This window comes from Perna viridis, chromosome 5 (assembly GCF_037379345.1).
Source record: "Perna viridis isolate PV_CMFRI_1.1 ecotype Kerala chromosome 5, ASM3737934v1, whole genome shotgun sequence".
Lineage (NCBI taxonomy): Eukaryota > Metazoa > Mollusca > Bivalvia > Mytilida > Mytilidae > Perna > Perna viridis.
The window spans coordinates 16,605,934-16,624,833 of NC_142449.1; the positions used below are offsets into that span (position 1 = coordinate 16,605,934).

At 33.0% G+C, this 18,900-nt stretch overlaps 2 protein-coding genes across 3 annotated transcripts in view; one reads left to right on the forward strand and one right to left on the reverse strand.

Moving 5' to 3' along the window:
* Positions 1-58: 58 nt before the first annotated feature.
* LOC148616273 (glutathione S-transferase omega-1-like) lies at positions 59-13,147 on the reverse strand. Its single transcript, XM_088583159.1, has 5 exons — positions 12,977-13,147; positions 6,631-6,736; positions 5,838-6,057; positions 5,332-5,461; positions 59-901 (listed from the first exon to the last, which is right to left on the reverse strand). The coding sequence occupies exons 1-5, from the start codon at positions 13,098-13,100 to the stop codon at positions 648-650; spliced, it is 834 nt and encodes a 277-aa protein (XP_088439285.1). The 5' UTR covers positions 13,101-13,147; the 3' UTR covers positions 59-647.
* Positions 6,658-18,900, forward strand: part of LOC148616274 (solute carrier family 23 member 1-like) — a 51,269-nt gene continuing 39,026 nt past the window's right edge. Inside the window, exon 1 of one of the 2 annotated variants that reach the window (XM_088583153.1) lies at positions 6,658-6,798. Coding sequence is in view for 1 of the 2 variants with exons in the window: in XM_088583154.1 (XP_088439280.1) it covers positions 6,769-6,798 (30 nt within the window). In the remaining variant the exon portion in view is untranslated. The remainder of the gene's footprint in view (positions 6,799-18,900) is intronic. The other variant, XM_088583154.1, reaches the window with a different exon arrangement.

Below are 18,900 nucleotides of genomic sequence, written 5' to 3' on the forward strand. Positions count from 1 at the left end.
TCAATTCAATGCATTTCCAACAAAACATCATTACATACAGAAAGGAAGACGTCAAGCATAATGTTATTTGTTATTTATTTAATTATATGGTTTGAAAATCAAAATTGAAGACATTCACACCATTGCTTCTGTACAAAAAGATTAATGTTCCATGGAGAATCAATGAAAACACTGCAAATAAAATTTTAAAGTGTAGTAGAACATACTGAAGTTATAAATAAACGAAATGGTAAAATAACTTGTATAAAAACAACAATGTGGTACTATAATATGATTAAACGATGTCTAGTTAAGTGTTCCAATTACAAAAAAAATATCTGAAATTGAATTCATTTTTTTGTCTGCTAAAGACAACGTGACTGGTTGCCAATTTCAATATTCGAAGTAAAATTGGACTACGGTTAACCATATATCATTTTTCTTTTAATTAAAGTTCTAGATAAACAGTGTCGAAAATGAAAGAAACAAAGAAATAAAATACAATATCAACGATACATGTTTTTGAAATTTACACAGTTGCAATAATTTTCACCGCACAGACTGTGGAAGGTGAACAACCAATCATTATGCACGAAATAGAAACATTCTATTAAATTGTAATTTGATCATTCTTTGATAACTTTAAATCGTTTAAAAGGCTCCATTGGTTATAGTTTACTCTGGGTAATTCCGTAATCATAATCAGGATTTCCTTCACGTAAACCAGTAAAAAACTGTATATGATGCTCTGGTTTGACAAAAGTATTTTGCACTGCCGGAATTTGATTCATTCGCTCCATCCAACAAGCTAACAGCGGGAAGTTTATATTAGTAATATCCGTCTCTGGAGCTACTTTGGATATACATTCAAGTCTTTCGAACCATGGCCAAATCATGAAGTCTACCATACAAGGCTTATCCCCTGTAAATATATTTTTATTAGAAAAAATGTGTTGGTGTCGTCATTTCTGTACTTGTTGCAGCGTTAGGGATCATGTACCAGTTAATGGAATAGGGTTGATCAAATTTGTAAACCCATAAAAACACAAATATAAACATGAGCTGCTTTTCTTCGAAGTTTAATAGTATTGCTTTTGGTTGCTTTACACAAAAATTGTATGTAAAACAGTAAAAACCTAAACTTGTGTACTACTGGAAATTCTGGTTTTGAAATCAATATGCGGTGGAATAAGTTATTTCACATTCAAGTTCTGATAAGTTGGCATTCATCTAGATGCATAGCTTCTCTTTAATAATTTTTTGAATTACAATATTGATGGTAGCCCTTCGTCCGTTTACATATTCTACTATTTTCAATTTACCGACAATTAAATTAGTACGTGTGCTGAGATAACCCGCCGTGCATCGACCCCCACCCATCAACCAAAATATGACTTTCAGGTACCCTTATACCTGCCATTTACGAATCTTTTTGTCGCCAAAAAATAAACTGAAGCATTTTTGTATTTTTTTTTTGGCTACTTTGTATACCTCGTTCAGGCAAAAATCTATTTTTAAAGATTTTTTATTCTGCGAACTTCTTCTTTCTACAGAACGAAGTAAACTGACAAATGTATGTATTATTATCATGTAGCCCAACCAAGAAAGTTGCGGTAAAATGAAAAAAATGTACACCTACCCCGCCGACAAAAATCGCTTAAATTGACATATTTTTCAATGTCAAAACCCCTAGAGTATTTATGCTCCAGTAAATAAATGGCTTATTTGGTATTTTCTGTTTAGTATTATTGCATTTTTTATCAATTTTGGCGGTTTGCGTAGTCAGAATTTATCAAAAAATGCGAAAAATGGGATTTTCGGTCAAAAGTCATAAAAAATTCGACTGTACAAGTTATTACTTAAATAAAACGTCTCGATTTTGGTATAATTCGATAGATAATTCAATTTCCTACATAGAAGTCACGATTAACTAATTTTCAATGATATAAATTACTACCCCTTCCCCTAGAAAACTGGTCTCAGTATCAAACAGAATTCTCATTCACAACATACTGACACCGTAGAACTCATATTTTAGGCATTCATAATTAAGCTAACGAAATACATAACATATCTGGTCAATTCAGATGCTTAGAGTTTCTTTTTGGGGTGACAATTACAATAAATTTGGAAAAAGGGGAATTTTCAGAATTTTAGAATTTCTTCTATATCACCCATTATTTCGCTTATTTTAGAATACCGTAGTTCAATCAAGCTTTTGGGTGATCCAGTACAATAATATGATGTCTTAGCTTTAAAATTAGCCCAAGTAATAAATAGATGAACTTTTCTACGTCAAGTTAGGTGAAAAATTGCCACCCCTACCCATTAAAAAAATGCATCAACATGAACCCAAATGTTAGTAATTGATATATAAATGGTGTACAATAGACGTGTTGGGTACTATTGTTTTATTCATCGATTTATCCAACACATTTTCTCATTTCTTGGGCGTATTTTTCAGTTTCAATGTGACAATAATAAGTTTTTCATAAAAAGGGGATTTTTTGGAATTTCATATTTCCTTCCATTTCACCTATAATTGTCTTTTTTTTTTCAAATACGTTACTTCACATAAGCTTGTGCATAGTCAAATACAATTATATATTATCTTAGCTTTGTAATGAGCCCAAGCAATAAATATTTGAACTTTTCCAAGTCCAATTAGGTGACAAATTGCCACCCCTACCCATGATAAAAAATGCCTAAACATGAACTAAAATGTTAATTTTTAGCACATAATCGATGTAAAATGTTGGGTACTATTGTTCTAATTATCGATGTATTCAACATATCTTCTCATTTCAGGCGAGTTATTTTCAACTTCAAGCTGACAATAACAAGTTTTTCATGAAATTGGGAATTTTCGGATTTTAAAATTTTCGTCCATTTCGCCTGTAATTGGCAATGCTTTTCAAGTCCACTACTTCAAACAAGTTTTTGTACGAACAAACACATTTATGTAGCATCCTACCTTTCTAATGAGCCAAGGCAGTACACAATTAAACGTATTCCAGGCCGTTTGGGCGAAAGAATGGTGCCCTTACCCACTAAAATCTGCCCCATGTGAAAGAAAATGATCGTTTATAGCATACACGGACTGCAGGCAATGTCTGTCTGGCATTTATAATGAAGATCTTCTTGTATCAATCACATTGTCAAGCAAAATTATGCTTTTACTGCCCCAAAGACAACAAAATATTACAAAAGAGGGAAATTTAAGAATAAAACAGTTGATCACATATTTTTAGCACGTAAATTGTATAGTTTTTGTTTAAAATATCACAATTTTTACATGATTTGATTTTATTTGCTATCATTATTTTTTATACATATAGGTTTCAAAGAAGCAACTACGATGAATGATTGACATAAATATATCCAATACCATTTAAAAAATATTAATCTACCACATACGAATTCTGGGTTTTTCACGGAAATTTTAGTGGGTATGGGGTTCCATTCTTTCGCCTTTATGGCTTGGAATTCGTTAAAGTATGCAATGCCTTGGCTCATTAGAAAGCTTAGATGCTACATAGATGTGTGTGTATATACAAACGTTTGTTTGATGTAGGTTGCTTGAAAAACAAAAGCCAATTACCGCTGAAATGGAAGAAAATATGAAAATCCGAAAATTCCCAATTTTATGAAAAACTCATTATTGTCATATTGAAACTGAAAAATACGCACCTGAAATGAGCAGGTATTTTGAATACATCGATAATTACAATACCAGAACACAGCATGTCTATTGTACACCTTTTATATGCAAAAAAAAAAAACATTTTAGTTCATGTTGAGGCAGTTTTTATCATGGGTAGGGGTAGCATTTTTCCACCTTATTGGACTTGAAAAGGTTCAAATATTTATTACTTGGGGTCGTTAGAAAGCTAAGACACTATATAATTGAATTTGAATATATAAAATCTTGTTTGAAGTACGGTATTTGAAAGAAATTGCCAACTATAGTTGAAATTGAAGAAAATATGAAATTCCAAAAATTTCTTTTTTATGAAAAACTCATTATTGTCACATTAAAACTGAAAACAATACGCCCCTGAAATGAGACAATATATTGAATACATCGATGATTAAAACAATAGTACCCAACATGTCTATTGTATACCGTTTATATGCCAAAAATTAACATTTTAGTTCATGTTGAGGAATTTTTTCATCATGGGTAGGGGTGGCAATTTTCCACCTAACCTGACTTGTAAAAGTTCAAATATTTATTAGTTGAGCTCATTTTGAAGCTAAGACATTATATTAATGAACCGTATCACACAAAAGCTTTTTTTAAACTACGGTATTCTGAAAAAAAGACAATGTCGGGTGATATAGTAGAAAAATTCTAAAATTCTGAAAATTCCCATTTTTCCGATCTTTCAGTAATTCCACTCCAAGAGGAAAACCTAAGCGCCTGAATCGATCAAATATATTAAGTACATCATTATTTTAATTATGAATGCCTAAAATATGAGTTCTACAATGTCAGTATGCTGTGAACGAATATTCTGTTTGATACTGAGACCAGTTTTCTAGGGGTAGGGGTAATATTTTTAACATTTTTTGAAAATCCTTTCTTGAAAACTAGTTTATTTATGTAGGAAATTGAATTATCTATCGAATGATACCAAGTTTGAGACGTTTTATTTAAGTAATAACTTAGAGAGTCGAATTTTTGTGATTTTTGACCGAAAAATCGAAAATCCCATTTTTCGCATTTTTTGGATAAATTCGGACTACGAAAATCGCCAAAATTCATCAAAAGAACCCCAGAAGTATAAATTGTGATAATACTAAACAGAAAATACCAAATAAGCCATTTTTACTGGAGCATAAATACTATAGGGGTTTTGACATTGAAAAGTATGTAAATTTAAGCGATTTTTCGGCGGGGTAGGGGTACATTTTTTTCATTTTACCACAAAACCTGTGTTACTTTCTTGGTACCATTGTAAAGCTGAGACATTGGGCTTTACGATAATACCTAAGGTTGTTTACTTTTGCACACATGTTATCCCAGGAAGGCTAAGACGCTCAAACAATTAAGTCACAAAAATCTTGGCTTTTTGACCCAGTAGTGTACAAATATAGGCTTATACCAAAATAGAATCCGAGAATATTCTTTGGCGACAAATTGATTCGGTAATGGGAGGCATAAAGGTACCAAAAATCACCATGAAGTTGATGAGTGGATGTGCACGGTGGACCCTCCCAGGCAATGGACTAAATATATAACGTTCAATCATTCCTTGTTTTGCTAACAGATTGCCTTATTTAACAATAGGGTACTGTATCAAGTTTATATATAAAACAAAGCTTATGCTACAAAATATAGTAACTAACCACCGAAGAATTTTCCTCTTTGTGAAAGAGCGTCCTCATACCGTTTAATTTCCCTCAGATATTTCTTCAGGGTGACCTTGAATGTACCTTCTACTATAGACGCTGGTACTTCATAAAATAATGATATTACCTAAAATAAACGAATGTTAAAGGGATAAACTACCTGCAAAATACATTAATTAAAAAGATATTTTACCACTTCACTGCTAAATTACCGATGACGATTTTTTGTGTTAACAAGATTTCTTTCAATGGGATTTAGAACAGTTAACAAGGGTGTCTAACGACATTTTAATATCCGTATTTTTTTCTTCCAATTTCCGTGAACGTGAAAATATCTGACATGTCTCATTGAAGGCGAAAACAAACTCAAGTTTGTCTCTTTGAATTGCACTGATAGCCTTTTAAACATGTTATTCACCTTTCATTAAGACAAAACCGTGATAGAAATTATCACTTTAATGACGGTATTCATTTTTTTTTTAAATTTGTTCGTTCAACCATACCTTATTAAATGTTTCAGATAGCATTTTATCTTCTGCCTTCCTGTAAGGATCTGAAGGTGTTAATTTAGGATATGGATAAACTTCGTCCAGGTAGTCATTGCATACACTGGATTCATAAATGACACGTCCATCCTTCTCCAATATAGGTACCAATCCTGCCGGATACCGAAAGCGTAACCATTTCGGTTTTTGTTTCAGGTTTATATTCACCAACTCGTGGCTAGAAGATAAGCAAAAGTTAGAAATAATAAATTATCCATTGTTCATATTTATCATACAAAATCACGAGTCGTAAATCACTGCTTAGAATGATTGCTTCCCTTTCTAGACTACTTAAAATATACTTGAAAAGTTATTTGTAAAAACATCTTTCTTGTATTGTAAATGTGTGTCATCGAATGTGTCGATAATATCGATAATATGGCAGTGTTATTTCAGAGTCCTATTTAAAATTCAAATCACAATTCTGATTTTTATTTATCGAACTACATCTCATTATAAACACATTATTAACAGTTAGCCCAGCAGTAAAATACATATATAAGCCAGTTCTACTTTCTAAAAATCAAAAGGATTGATCATGTGTCTGTTTTTTTTTTTACATTAAAATCGATTTGATATAACTTTAAAGTACCGGTACAATACATTTAATGCAGTAAACATGTTGTATATCTAGATTTCAAATAAAAATAATCACAATTTGTATTCAAAGTTATGTATGAGACTTGTAAAAATGACATCAGGTGCTCCTTCATGTTTAATATCTATTAAGTACAGGTACATAATCACATACGGTATTTCTTTATACTGTAGTACCAGTCGTGTTCGTTGGGCGTATGGACAAAATCTCATGCTGTATATTCTCATTACTCCAGGTGTTAACGGTGGACATTCTGAATCTTAATTAAAAAACAGAGATTCAATTATTATCATGGAAAAAGCACAAGATGTGAATCAGCAGGTAAGATTTAAAACAAATGTGTAAAAACTTTATGTAAAATCAGTAAATGAAAGGAAATTATAGGTGCACATAAAACCAGTTTTAGTTGGCATACTTTACAGTTGTTCAATATGAAGGATTTTGGGGGATACAGTGACTAATTTAACTCGGAACAGTTCGACTGAGTCCGAAAAGTCCTAAAATTCATTAGCCCTGTAGTCCAATGGTCACGGCCCAATTTAATAATAAAATAATAATAATAAAACAACAACCAAAAAAACATACAAACAAACAAACAAAACAAAAACAAAACAAACAAAAACAAAGAAAAAACTTAAACTGAAATTTTCCTAAAAGCGATCTGACAGGTCGAAGTTTGAGTTGAGAGCGGATTTTAAGAAAGTCGCAATTTGAAATTGTTCATGAAACCTAGTCCTGGGGTCTAGTTGTCCGAATGTTCCGTGGTCGTCTAATAATCCTGTGTCCGCAGCCCATGATTTAATATTCTTTGATATTTAAAAATTACTAGCCTCGGTGACCTACGCGTGCATCGCGAGTATTTTTGACTATCCGCAATCGCAGGGCAAGAGATATTGTCGGAAAGACTTGACAAGCTGAAAGTAAAGGTATGTCATATCAAAATTAGTATTTTATAGTCGTTTCTGAAATTTTATTTTACGACATATTTGCTGTAAAGAACAGGGGAAAAGACATAATTGGAAAATTCAAATGTCCAATATTGCTTATTTTTACTGTATATTACTGTATAAAGTCATTCTAGCATGAATGCATGATATTTAAAACAATAACGACTTTCATTTTTGTAACCTCATTGTCATGCCCAAATTCATTCCATGTAATTGCTATGAAAGTCATTCCATGTCATTTTCAACTGTTCAGTATCCATGAAAACCATTTATGATTTTTTTACCATAAATGCAATTTTGAATAAATATTGAAATACCGAAAAATTTGCACACATAGCCGAATGTTTTCTATAAATATGAGCAAATACTTATTTAATTCATTACAATAAGAGAAAATTAGCCATTTGACCTTGAAACCCATAGCAAAAATATAAAATTTGGGATTTATGAAAAAAATAAATGTTCATCTTAACATTAATTTATTTTGCCATAACAGGAAAAAGTTCATAGGCAATGTCTATAAACTGTTTAAAAAATAAGGCCAACTAGAGAGTGAGTGATAAACTGTTAAATAGTGTGGCAGAAAGGTTTATTGCATTAATTAAAATCCTATGGCATACCTTGCTATCTTTTTGAAATTGTTAAAAAGTCACCTTGAAGAAAGGGAACAAAGAATTGTAATAAAAAATCAATGTCCTCGTTTGAAGTGTCTTGGCTGGAATTCTACATGGATCTGTGCTAGACGCTTTGTTATATTTCATTTTGTTCAATGATATTAGAAAAGCTAATATCATTGACAATACTTTTGCAGACCATACATCATTAGGAGTTTCTGGAAGCGATCATCTTAGCTTATTTCACTCTTCACTTAGCCAAAGTTAGCGCAATTGTTATAACAAGTTACAAAATATATCCAGTTAATTATCGGGCTTCCGTATTTATGTACATTAAATCAATCTTGATGAAAGTTTCATCAACCTATATTAATCACGCGACCAAGGAGACGTGCACTTGTCTCCATGCATACCCGATTATCCCGCACTCATCGTCTTTTATACACAAAACGCGAATTCATCTATGCTGTATTTTGTATGAGAACATCTTGCCAGTACTTTTAAGCCACGCCGTCGCCCATAATTATTCGAGGATTTGGTGCACACCACATGGAACATGAAATCAATACCGTGTACTCCAGATATCAGTTGTACTATTTTCATCTGTCAGTTTCTTATTTTTTCAACAAATGTATTTTAATTCCACTCACATATTGAAATAAGTCATATCTTACACAAATCTATAAAACTCAATAACATAAGACATAACATTTATAACAAAATTACATAACCCTTATGTAGCCGTTACATAACAATCAATTAAAGCCCTTTACAGCATCACAAAATGAACATTTAACAATTCTCCCCACATAGAAAAGCACATTGTCTTTTCTAAAAACAAAATATTGAATGTTATACGAACTGTAAAAACACAAGTAACTGCAGTTTACATTCTACTCAAGTTTTTATGATCATATCACTTCATAAATCTTTGAAACAATAATGACCCTCAACGAGCCTGCTTATAAAATTGGTTTCTTTTTAGTGGTTTGGAAGTGCTGTTTCCACTACCCTGTGTGTGTCAAGACATGAATAACATAACTATCTGTATGATGCATTCCTTCCGTCAATCTGTTGATTGTACCTCCAGAAATTACTAAAGCAAATGTCATCTTCTTGTTTTGGTAAAAACAACCGTTCACAACAAACGAAGTCTTTTCTTTTGAAGACTTTCCCAAGGGTATCTTCCAATACCGCTAAATAGATCGATCTTGCTAAAGAACTTATCCTAGCTCAACCTCACTATCAAATCATCAGGGTTTCCTTTACATATCAAATTTGGTTATCTTGTTTACTCCCTGAAAATATGTACAAAACATGTACATATCATCTCTCTTCTTCGCCACTTCTATTTGTGTACTATAACTAGAATGCGATCTATCAATGACATTCATCTACAAAATCTGTTCTACTTTTGCTTGATATTCTTCTTCTTAACAAGATAATGAGCGGAATACGGCCTTTTGTCGTCAGTAGTAGTATTTTGTGCTCAACCAAACTGGTTGTACCTGGTTGCTTAGAAAAGACATCTGCATACTCTTCTAAAATACTCTCAACTTAACCTTCTTCTTTTCGTCCAATTCTAGATTGATATTAACATTATCAATATTGTTTTCTTGCCATGAGGTAGACATCTAAACAATTTCTCTTCTGAATTTTCATCATCTTTAAATTCTTTTATCACAGACACACTTGAGGCAGCATCAGATCATCTCTTGAAATATACTTCTTCAGGAAGTTTACATGATAAATCATGACCTTCCCATTAGCTTAAATTCTATAATCCACTTCATTTACTAAATCTTCCACGGTATATGGTCATTTCCTCTGTAGCACCAGTTTGTTTTTGGTGGTCTGTTGGAAGCAGTTCAAACTCTTGTCATAATGTTTGTATTCCCTTTTTGACACCCGTGAACTCCACAGTGCTGATTGCAGAGATTTTTGTAGCCTTTTCTTTGAGACAAGTACAAAATTATAAGTATTTTAATATCATCAAAGTTCGTGTCCGTCCAACATTCCTTCACAATCTGCATTGGACTTCTGATTTGTCGTCCATATTACAGCTCGAATTAAAAAATCCTGTATTTGCTTGAGCAACATCTCATTAATCAGTATGCAAACAATATTTTTCTTCCCTGTCTCCAATATACCCTTTACTGACTGGCTGATATAAGCTCCAATGACAATCTGCACTGTTTCGCAATTAGCCAGCTTCAAACCTCCATCAGTTTAACATAATTTGATGGCTGATATTCCTTTCTCTGCAGTCGGTGCAGTAGTTTACTGTCTGATTTTCCTATGTTTTTTTTTCTTTTCACAGTTGGCTGATATATGTCCAGTTTTGTGGTACTATGAAATTCTCTGGTATCTGGCCCCATTCCTGGACTTCTCTCTTTAGTTCTTTTTTCAACTATCTCTGTTCGGCAATGCAAGTTAACTGGAATCCAGCATTTCAGGCTGAATTGACGATGCTATTGGAAAGGGCCAAGAGATTCAGTGGGTATGCCCACCGGTATGTTGACATTCCCTAGCACTTATCAGTCTTGCTCCAGTTATGAATAAAATAGCCGGCCAGATTGGTTCGTTAACTTAAACGAGTAACTCATCTAGAGGAAAGAAACTCTGATATAAAACCTGGATAAAATAGATTCCTTAGCCATTGAAACCGACCATTCTAGAGAAAGGAAATCCCTGGTCCGTCCATCCGATTGGAGATTGACCAAGGGGTAATTTCTCCATTTCGAAAAACTTCTAATTATTCAATAATTCAACCACGAGACATCAGGATACCAGCAGAATCCTGCGTCTATGAATGTTGTTAGTGGAATCCAACAGGAAGATAGAAGCGTGAAGAGTATACTAAATACAAGAACAAAACTATGAGTAGGCTTTTGGAATGTCCGTATCATGCATGAGTATGGAAAGTAGGTTCACGCTTGAGGAGATGTAAAGCAGAACAAAATACAAAAGAGCAAGATTTTACACTAAGCCAGTCAAAACATCCGTTATCTAAGTCTATTTTCTACCGCTTACCCTACCGTTACACCTGGTTCATGTTCAAAGTTTTTAGAGGAGTCCAAGTTGCTAATTTACCTTTGTTGCTTTGTACGTATTAATTTGGTCATTTTACGTTCTTTGTTGTGTGTGTTTGTTTTGCACGTCTGGTCATTGCTACTGGATTACATTCCTTTGATTTTCGCTATAATCTTGGTTCCCTCGATTTCTCTATAACAAATGACGCAGAAAGTGACCTTAAGGGAGATTTCTATGAGGCACTTCAAGCTAAAATAGAAAAGGTTCAAAAGCAGGATATGACAATCTTTGGGTTGACGTTAATAGAAAAGTGGGAAACAACAGCATAGGATATGAAAGAGTAATTGGTAAGCATGGATGTGGCAAAATGAATGAGAATGGAGAAAAGTTTGTAGATTTCTGTGAGAATGTGAGGTTAATACCTTAAAGCCAAGAAAAAAATGGCGATAATAAAAGCAATCTTGACTTAAGAACAACAAATCATCTGGAGACGATCAGCTCCCACCAGAAATATTTAAAACCGACCCTTCAATATCTATAGATATCCTTTATCCACTTTTCTGCAAGATCTGGAACGAAAACATCACACCAACTACATGGTCCGAAGGGAACATAATAAAACTGTCAACGAGAGAAGATTTAACCAACTGTAATAACTGGAGAGGTATCACCTATCTTCATTGACAAGTAAGATAGTTGTTGATAGGATTAAAGCAGCAACTGACAGCAAATTATTCAGTTTTATATCCTATGCAGATGACCTTGCCTTATGATCACATCTTGAAGCACATATGCAGGATAAGACATCAAAACTACAGCACAATGACAGCAAGACTGAACTGAAGACAATCTGAAGGCGAACCGTTGAGGCAGGAGTGAAAATGGATATGACCTAGAAAGAGATGTAAACGACAGCAAGGGATAGAGGAGAATGGGAAAGGCTAGTCCTTGCCCTGTGCACCTCCGAGTGCAACAAGGACTAAGTATGTATGTAAGTATATCTGTTCTCTCTGTTCTACAAGTTCCCTTTCTCTCTTTTCATTATCCATTCTTGCAGTCTTTTCCTCTCTGTCTTATATATATATTGTGCAGCAATTAACTCTCTCAGTTTGTACTAGACAATGGTTCTACCATGTGCAATATGAGGAATGAAGCCTCGGTGTTGTAAGTATTTTGAAAGTTGAAATACTAAAAATTTCGATAAATCTGATAAATACAACTCTGCATTGTGCAAATTCAACTCTACTGATTTTTTATCAAATACTAAATACTAATATTATACTATTTTTGCGTATAGTCCAATACGTCCTATTGGCCTAAGCCAATATTCACCTTAAACAGGCCATTATGACGTAGTGGACGGGTACAAGCCGTATTGGACAGCTTAATCCCGTATAGGCGCACTTTTGTATTTTATTGGCAATTTTGATCATATTTAGGCTAATATTGGAACGTTAGTCAATAATAAATGTAACTAACTAATGAGGTAATAGAAATATCGGGGTACAATGTACCTATTTTTTATTTGCTTCGCTTTCGGTTGATTTCGGATGCGAAATCCGGTAGCTTCAGTTTGACAGTCTCGTGGTTGTTGTTACATATTCAAGCAGTATTTTTGTCTTCTTCAAATTGAATGAACAACCCGCCCATACATGCATACCAAAAACCCTACTGGTAATCACATATGCAATAAAATTTGCTCCTGTCAGAGAACACAACCCTGCATTGTACAAATTAAACATTACTGAACTTTTACATGTATTAACTCTTATCTGTACTTACCTTTTACCCCCTCCCAAATAAAATAAAATAAAAATAATAATGCCGTAGGCGTATGTGGGCAGACCGGAGAGTTAGTAGATTTTTTTTTGCTGTGATTCAATTCGACGAGTAAAATCGACTTACCTTTCCCAAGTGATACACGAGACAAGTCATTCTCAAAGTTAGATGATGATATTTTTCTATTCGTCATTACTTCAGCATGTATCCTTGGACGAATAAACGACATAGCACCTCTCAAGTGAAACATTATCTTAATTTTGTCATTTTGTAAACATTTTAAGGTTATAATGTAGGACGTCAATAATTCAGGTTATTTCCCCTTTCCGCGCCAAGTTAAACGCACCGACTCGCTTCAGTTTTATTTTAATTATTTTCTGAATTTTTCATTCTTTTTTGTACACGTTATCAAATGTGGTAATTGTAATATGGGGTAGGCATTGCCTAAATCAGCGAGCACCGTGAGCTTTACTATACATGTACCGTCTGTGCGAGACTCGTCAAAATAGTAAAGGACATTACATTGCTCTTTTGTCCCAAATATACTTTATTACGAAATGAAATCATATTTTCTATGGTACTTGATGTACCTATTACTGTAAATGTATTGTTTAATGGCTCAAATATTCTTAATGCTGAACAAAATGTAGAAGTTTTTCTTAAAGTTCAAAAGTTTATTGTTAAGAGTAAAAGGTTTATATATGCATGACTTCCATGTACTGCATCTCTACACTAATTTTGTAATTCCATTTTTGTTTTTCTATTCGTTTGTCTTATTTACTAGTCAATTATGAAAATCATTCCACATACATCTTATTTATAAGAATATTCTTGCAAGTTTACTCTTAAGGACACGGAACTTTGTAGCTTCTTTCCGAATCCTACCATGAGTTTGTATGTAAATGTGTACACTGTATTTGCTTGTGCTTATATTTGAATAAATGTGTTTAAACTAAAGAGGGGGAGGGTCGACCCGGATGGAAATTTTTGCTTCGCAAGTGCAATATTTTTATTTATATTTAAGCAGCCAGCAAAATGAATATTTCCATTTGAAAATCTGTCTTGTTAATTAATGGGGGAGGTTTTTTTTCAATAAATGAATAACTTGACCACCCCCCCAAAAAAAAAAAAAAATCCAACCCTATACCCCCCTTTCCACTCGCTCTCAAAATGGTCAACGACTTTACAGCACTTCGCAATACTTTATATGTTTTATCCCTTAAGGGCATCTCTAGCAACATCCATTTCAGTTTTGGCCTGTCAGATCAATCTGTACAGATGCCGGAAATATTACAGTTCTCCGCGGATGGTGGGAATAGCTCGGTCCTGGAATGGCTTTCATGTGACGTAAACGAAATTCAGACGACAGCTGCAAATTCCAAACAAGAAAATGATTGCCTTTCCTATCTTAGAAAAGCTATGCTTCAATTGTGATAATATAATCGGAGTTATATTTTTTCCGAGGCGGGTTAGGTTCTTGACAACAGCAACAGCAACAGCGGAACAGCGGAGATACACGTACGTACATCCACGTGTTTCCCGAAGTTTTTATAAACATAGCATTCACTTCTTTAAATAAGTAAAACAAATTAGAAAAAGACTTGAAAACTATTAGAAAAGATGAATTTATTTTTACTTAAACGTAATCTTAACCTATATATTTTTATTTGTTTGATTGAAGGAAATGATGAATTTTCTTCGTAATGACAGTCACTTTTTGTTACTTCCGGGACATGACTTTTTTCGTTAGTATATTGGGGAACCTTAAGGGAAATTTAGAAACTACACATAATAACGGTAGAGCTCACACCGCTTCGCGGCGCTCGCTCATATCGAGCTAATTTTTTGTCTGTTTTTTTTTTGTTTTTGTTTTTGTTTGTTTTTTTTTTGTTTTTGCATGTTTTGCCTTTTACTGGATTTAAACTGTTTTAAAAAATGGACACCAAATCCGGTACATTTAATAACGTAAGTCTGACGTTCGAATGTTCAAGCAGTAATTTCTTTTCTTACATACTTTAAAATTTTAAACTGGCCCTTACCCAACCCCAACGATCGATATCAACATGCAGTAAGGGATGTGTGCATTCAAAGAATTTTGCTCCGGTCAGAGAAAAAAAACCAAATTAATAGGTTTATTATAAACTTAGAATTTCTATTCGAATAATTGAAATAATTTTTTTATTGAAACATGAAGAGGTTAACTCAATGATCTATATCAATAATTCATGTTACTACAGTAGACACATAGACATGTATATTTTACATTTATAACATTTAGACCCATCACAGTATTATCTGCAACGAACTTTCAAAGACAACACAATATATTCATACATATAATATGTACACGCATATAGTCCATGCACTGGTAGGGTATTGATATTTTATGATATAAAAGATCTAATGCCGTTTACAGTTTTACATTGACTAGGGTTATTTTTTTCTCCGTAATTTAAGAAATTTTAAGACGCGAGTTATATTCATAAATATAGTTTGTAAAAGATGCGAAACTAAAAAACAAAATTTAATATGACGTAAAGGTTTTCCCTTGGAGGGTAAACGGTATTTATATAAACAGAAACGAATACATAACCTACTTTATTAGACTTTGATCATACACTACAATTTTTATGGTACCATTAATATTATATGAAATAAAAATTATTATCGAAATTTCACCGGTTTTATCATTTTCTACGTTTTAAAACTAACTTGTTATTTATTCCTACCGCCACGAAGAAATTTGTTTTAGTAGATAATAAAAGATGTTTTAAAACGTATAGGCCTTAAATAGGGGTATACATGTTATTAGTACCATGTTAGTAAATGTTGTTGCACACATTATAAACATTAAGCAATGTTTATTTGTGCAAACAAATAAACACCAAAGCTTATTACAAACGATAGAACATTTATTTAGCATTATCCATTGCTAAAGTGTGACTGTAATACAATGTTAGAAGAGTTGTCAACATTCATTTGCAAATTTAATATGCCTGTACGTTCTGTCGATATGCATTAATCCGTTGTTCCAGATCAGTGAAATTCATATATATTAGTTCTATTCCATATTATAACTTACAGCCGGGTAAATTTATAAGAACTAATGCATAAATCCGTCTCGAGTGAACGTTCGAAATGGATGAATAAATAAAGAATAAATAATAAAGATACAGCAAAGAACATATAGTCCTTGCATAACAATACAAAAACGATAAAAGAAAAGAAAGCCATTCCAGGTCCGAACTAAACTATTTTCTGTTCTAAAATGGTTCGGAAAACTGTTCCACAAAGTAGCTGCAACAAAATGAAAAATGTTCTTACCATATGAACTGGTTGTGATACCATATGTACTGGTTCTGATACCATATGTATTGGTTGTGATACCATATGTACTGGCTGTGATACCTAGTATATTTTTGTACCTGAAAGTATATTTATAAGATTTCACGGTGACAATATCTCGTAGGCATAGAGGTAACAAATTATTCATGATTTTAAAGGTTTTAACAGACTTTGTTCTGAGGCGTCTTATACGCAGCGTAGGCATCGCGGCACGTTCCAAAAGTGCTTCGTATGAGATAGACATATCAGCATACATAAAATGGAGTGCTCTTTCTTGCACGTCTTCCATTTTTTTTTAAATTTTAACAGTACAGAAATGCGACGCCAAAGGGGTAAAAATAAAATTGTTACGAAGAAGAAAAGTATGGAAAATGGTGAATCTTGTGAGTCTATTCAAAAAGGACCCAGACGTTTGAGTATATTTAGCTATATAGATGCTTTCCTACAAAAATTACCACAGTGAATATCAAACTAAATTTTATAATCAATTTCGATACCCAATAGTTTCAACGTATTTTTACGGATAAACTTGCAGAGTGAATATTGATACATGTTTGTTTTTCAAAAGTCTATTTACCAACCGGTCGGACCTGAAATTTGTCAGAATAAGCCTGCATTTTATTTATTCTAAACCACTCAAACAACTCCATTGATTCAGTTTCTAAAGTGGAAATTAATACATCATAATCATGTGAACAAAAAGATAAAGTGTTATCATCTGCGTAATTGTTTAATGGAGAGAAAAAAAATTCATTGATATTACTGTATTGAAAAGAAGAGGATCAATGATAGATCATTGCTGTACCCCCTTATGGATGTCAGCCCAACTACTGAGAACACTATTAATTTTGCCTGTTTTGTATTATTCAAGTAGGAATGAAGGATGTATATTGAAAGCTTTGAAATCCCATTTGCTGACAATTTATCAAGTACAATTTCATGGGGAAGCAGTCGAATGTCTTAGACAGAGTCATCAAAACTGCAGCAACATAGAAATTTTATGTAGTGCTGATGGCCAATCTTCTAGCAGTCTTGGCAGCGTAGTTTGACAACCATGGCCCCTATGTACGAAAAACACATAAATAAAGATGAAATTGTAAGAAATATTCGCTCAATTGAGTTTACTAAACTTTTTTCGCAAACTTTTGAAAAAAAATAGATAACACACTGACAGGCCTGTAGTTTGATTTTTTCGTTATACGACCGTAAAAACTTGCATTCGTGTAATGTTTTCGTCTGGGGACACTTCTTTTCCGTGCGATAACTTAGAATGTGTTTGACCAATTGTTATGAATTTTGATATGATTTTTTCTAACCACTAAGGAAAGGTTCCTATTTAATTTGGAGTTAAAACACAAGTAGAATGGTTTTTTTTTCTCTGATTTTAATTTTTTATTGGATTTCTTATGAAAATTCCTGCCTACATTTTTCAATCAGATTTTAAAAATCTCTTCTGGTTCTCGAGTTATATAAGGGATCAAAGGGACCACACCCAAAAAATCGGCTTAAGTTTGTCAAAAGGTAACATTTTGTCCATAATTGCCTTAACTGTTCAGGGTTCGAACACTGCGGTCGTATCATGTTGTGCTCAGGGAAGCTTTTTATCCTGCATAAAGGTGTTACTTAAGTCTGCTTCAGCCTGTTTGAAAAAAATACCCACTTTCTTTAGAAACATTTTTTTATATTTTTTAACGGAGGTTTAATTTTACGTTTTACCATTTCTTAGAATCTTAGCTAGTATGCCATCTACAACTGTGGATTTTTTTGCAACAAAAATCATCAACCTTTTTAAAATCAAAAGATGAAGTACATACATTTTCTCTTTCTGACTTGAAATTAATAATATTACTGTTTGTGGATTGATCGTAATTCACACCTTCACCAATCATCGTTGCTACAGTTGAAAAAAAGTAATTAAAATGTTACTAACTTCAGTTGAGTTATTTACAATTCTATTATTTTCTTGCAATACAATCTAATCGCCAAATTAACAATTTTTGGACACCATGTTTTGACAGTAGACCAAAAGTCGGTACTTTTTGTGCCACCTGTACATCTTTCTAAAAAATATTGTCTGGTCGAATTCATTTTTATTTTGGTTACCACGTTCCGTTGTTTTCGATGTGTTTCCCATTTTCTTGAATTTCGGTTTTTTTTTGTGAATGATTTTGCATAGTTCTCTGTTCGTACATGGTAATTTTTTTTTTCTGCATAGTTTTCTTGTTTTTACTGGAGCATGCTTGTTCAATATTTCAGTGAAATTGTTTTCACATTGGTGGTGTATATCAATTACATATTCCTTTTTGATGAATCATCTGGTGTCTTTATCTAATATGTATTTGCCAATGTCAAAATTTTTGGAGCTTCTGTAATTGATTGACATGTTACTTTTGATAATAATGTACTTTACCTTTAAAAGAAACTGAAATCCTGTTGTGACAGTCGCTTAAATTACCACTGGAGCTTGCTCCCACTATGTGTTTATACGTACATCTGTACTAGTCGGGCTGCATATTTGATAGTGGGGGCAAGCCCCTGTGCTTATACCAGCAGGAATGTTTTCAGATTTTTCTTGTTTGTTAGAATGATATTTATAAGAAATTGTGTACAATCTTATTTGTAGAATGTGTAATGAATTGTGATAGATCAACAATAATACATATACATGCTCTGACATTTCGACTCATTTAACATCTCAGCATATA

What these genes read in the sequence shown, in the direction of transcription:
- LOC148616273 (XM_088583159.1), bottom strand. Translation starts at nt 13,100, where the DNA reads ATGTTTCACTTGAGAGGTGCTATGTCGTTTATTCGTCCAAGGATACAT. An exon ending in TCGTGTATCACTTGGGAAAG is followed by an intron (nt 6,737 to 12,976) that starts GTAAGTCGATTT and finishes TTTTTAATTAAG; the next exon opens with ATTCAGAATGTCCACCGTTA. An exon ending in CTACAGTATAAAGAAATACC is followed by an intron (nt 6,058 to 6,630) that starts GTATGTGATTAT and finishes CTTATCTTCTAG; the next exon opens with CCACGAGTTGGTGAATATAA.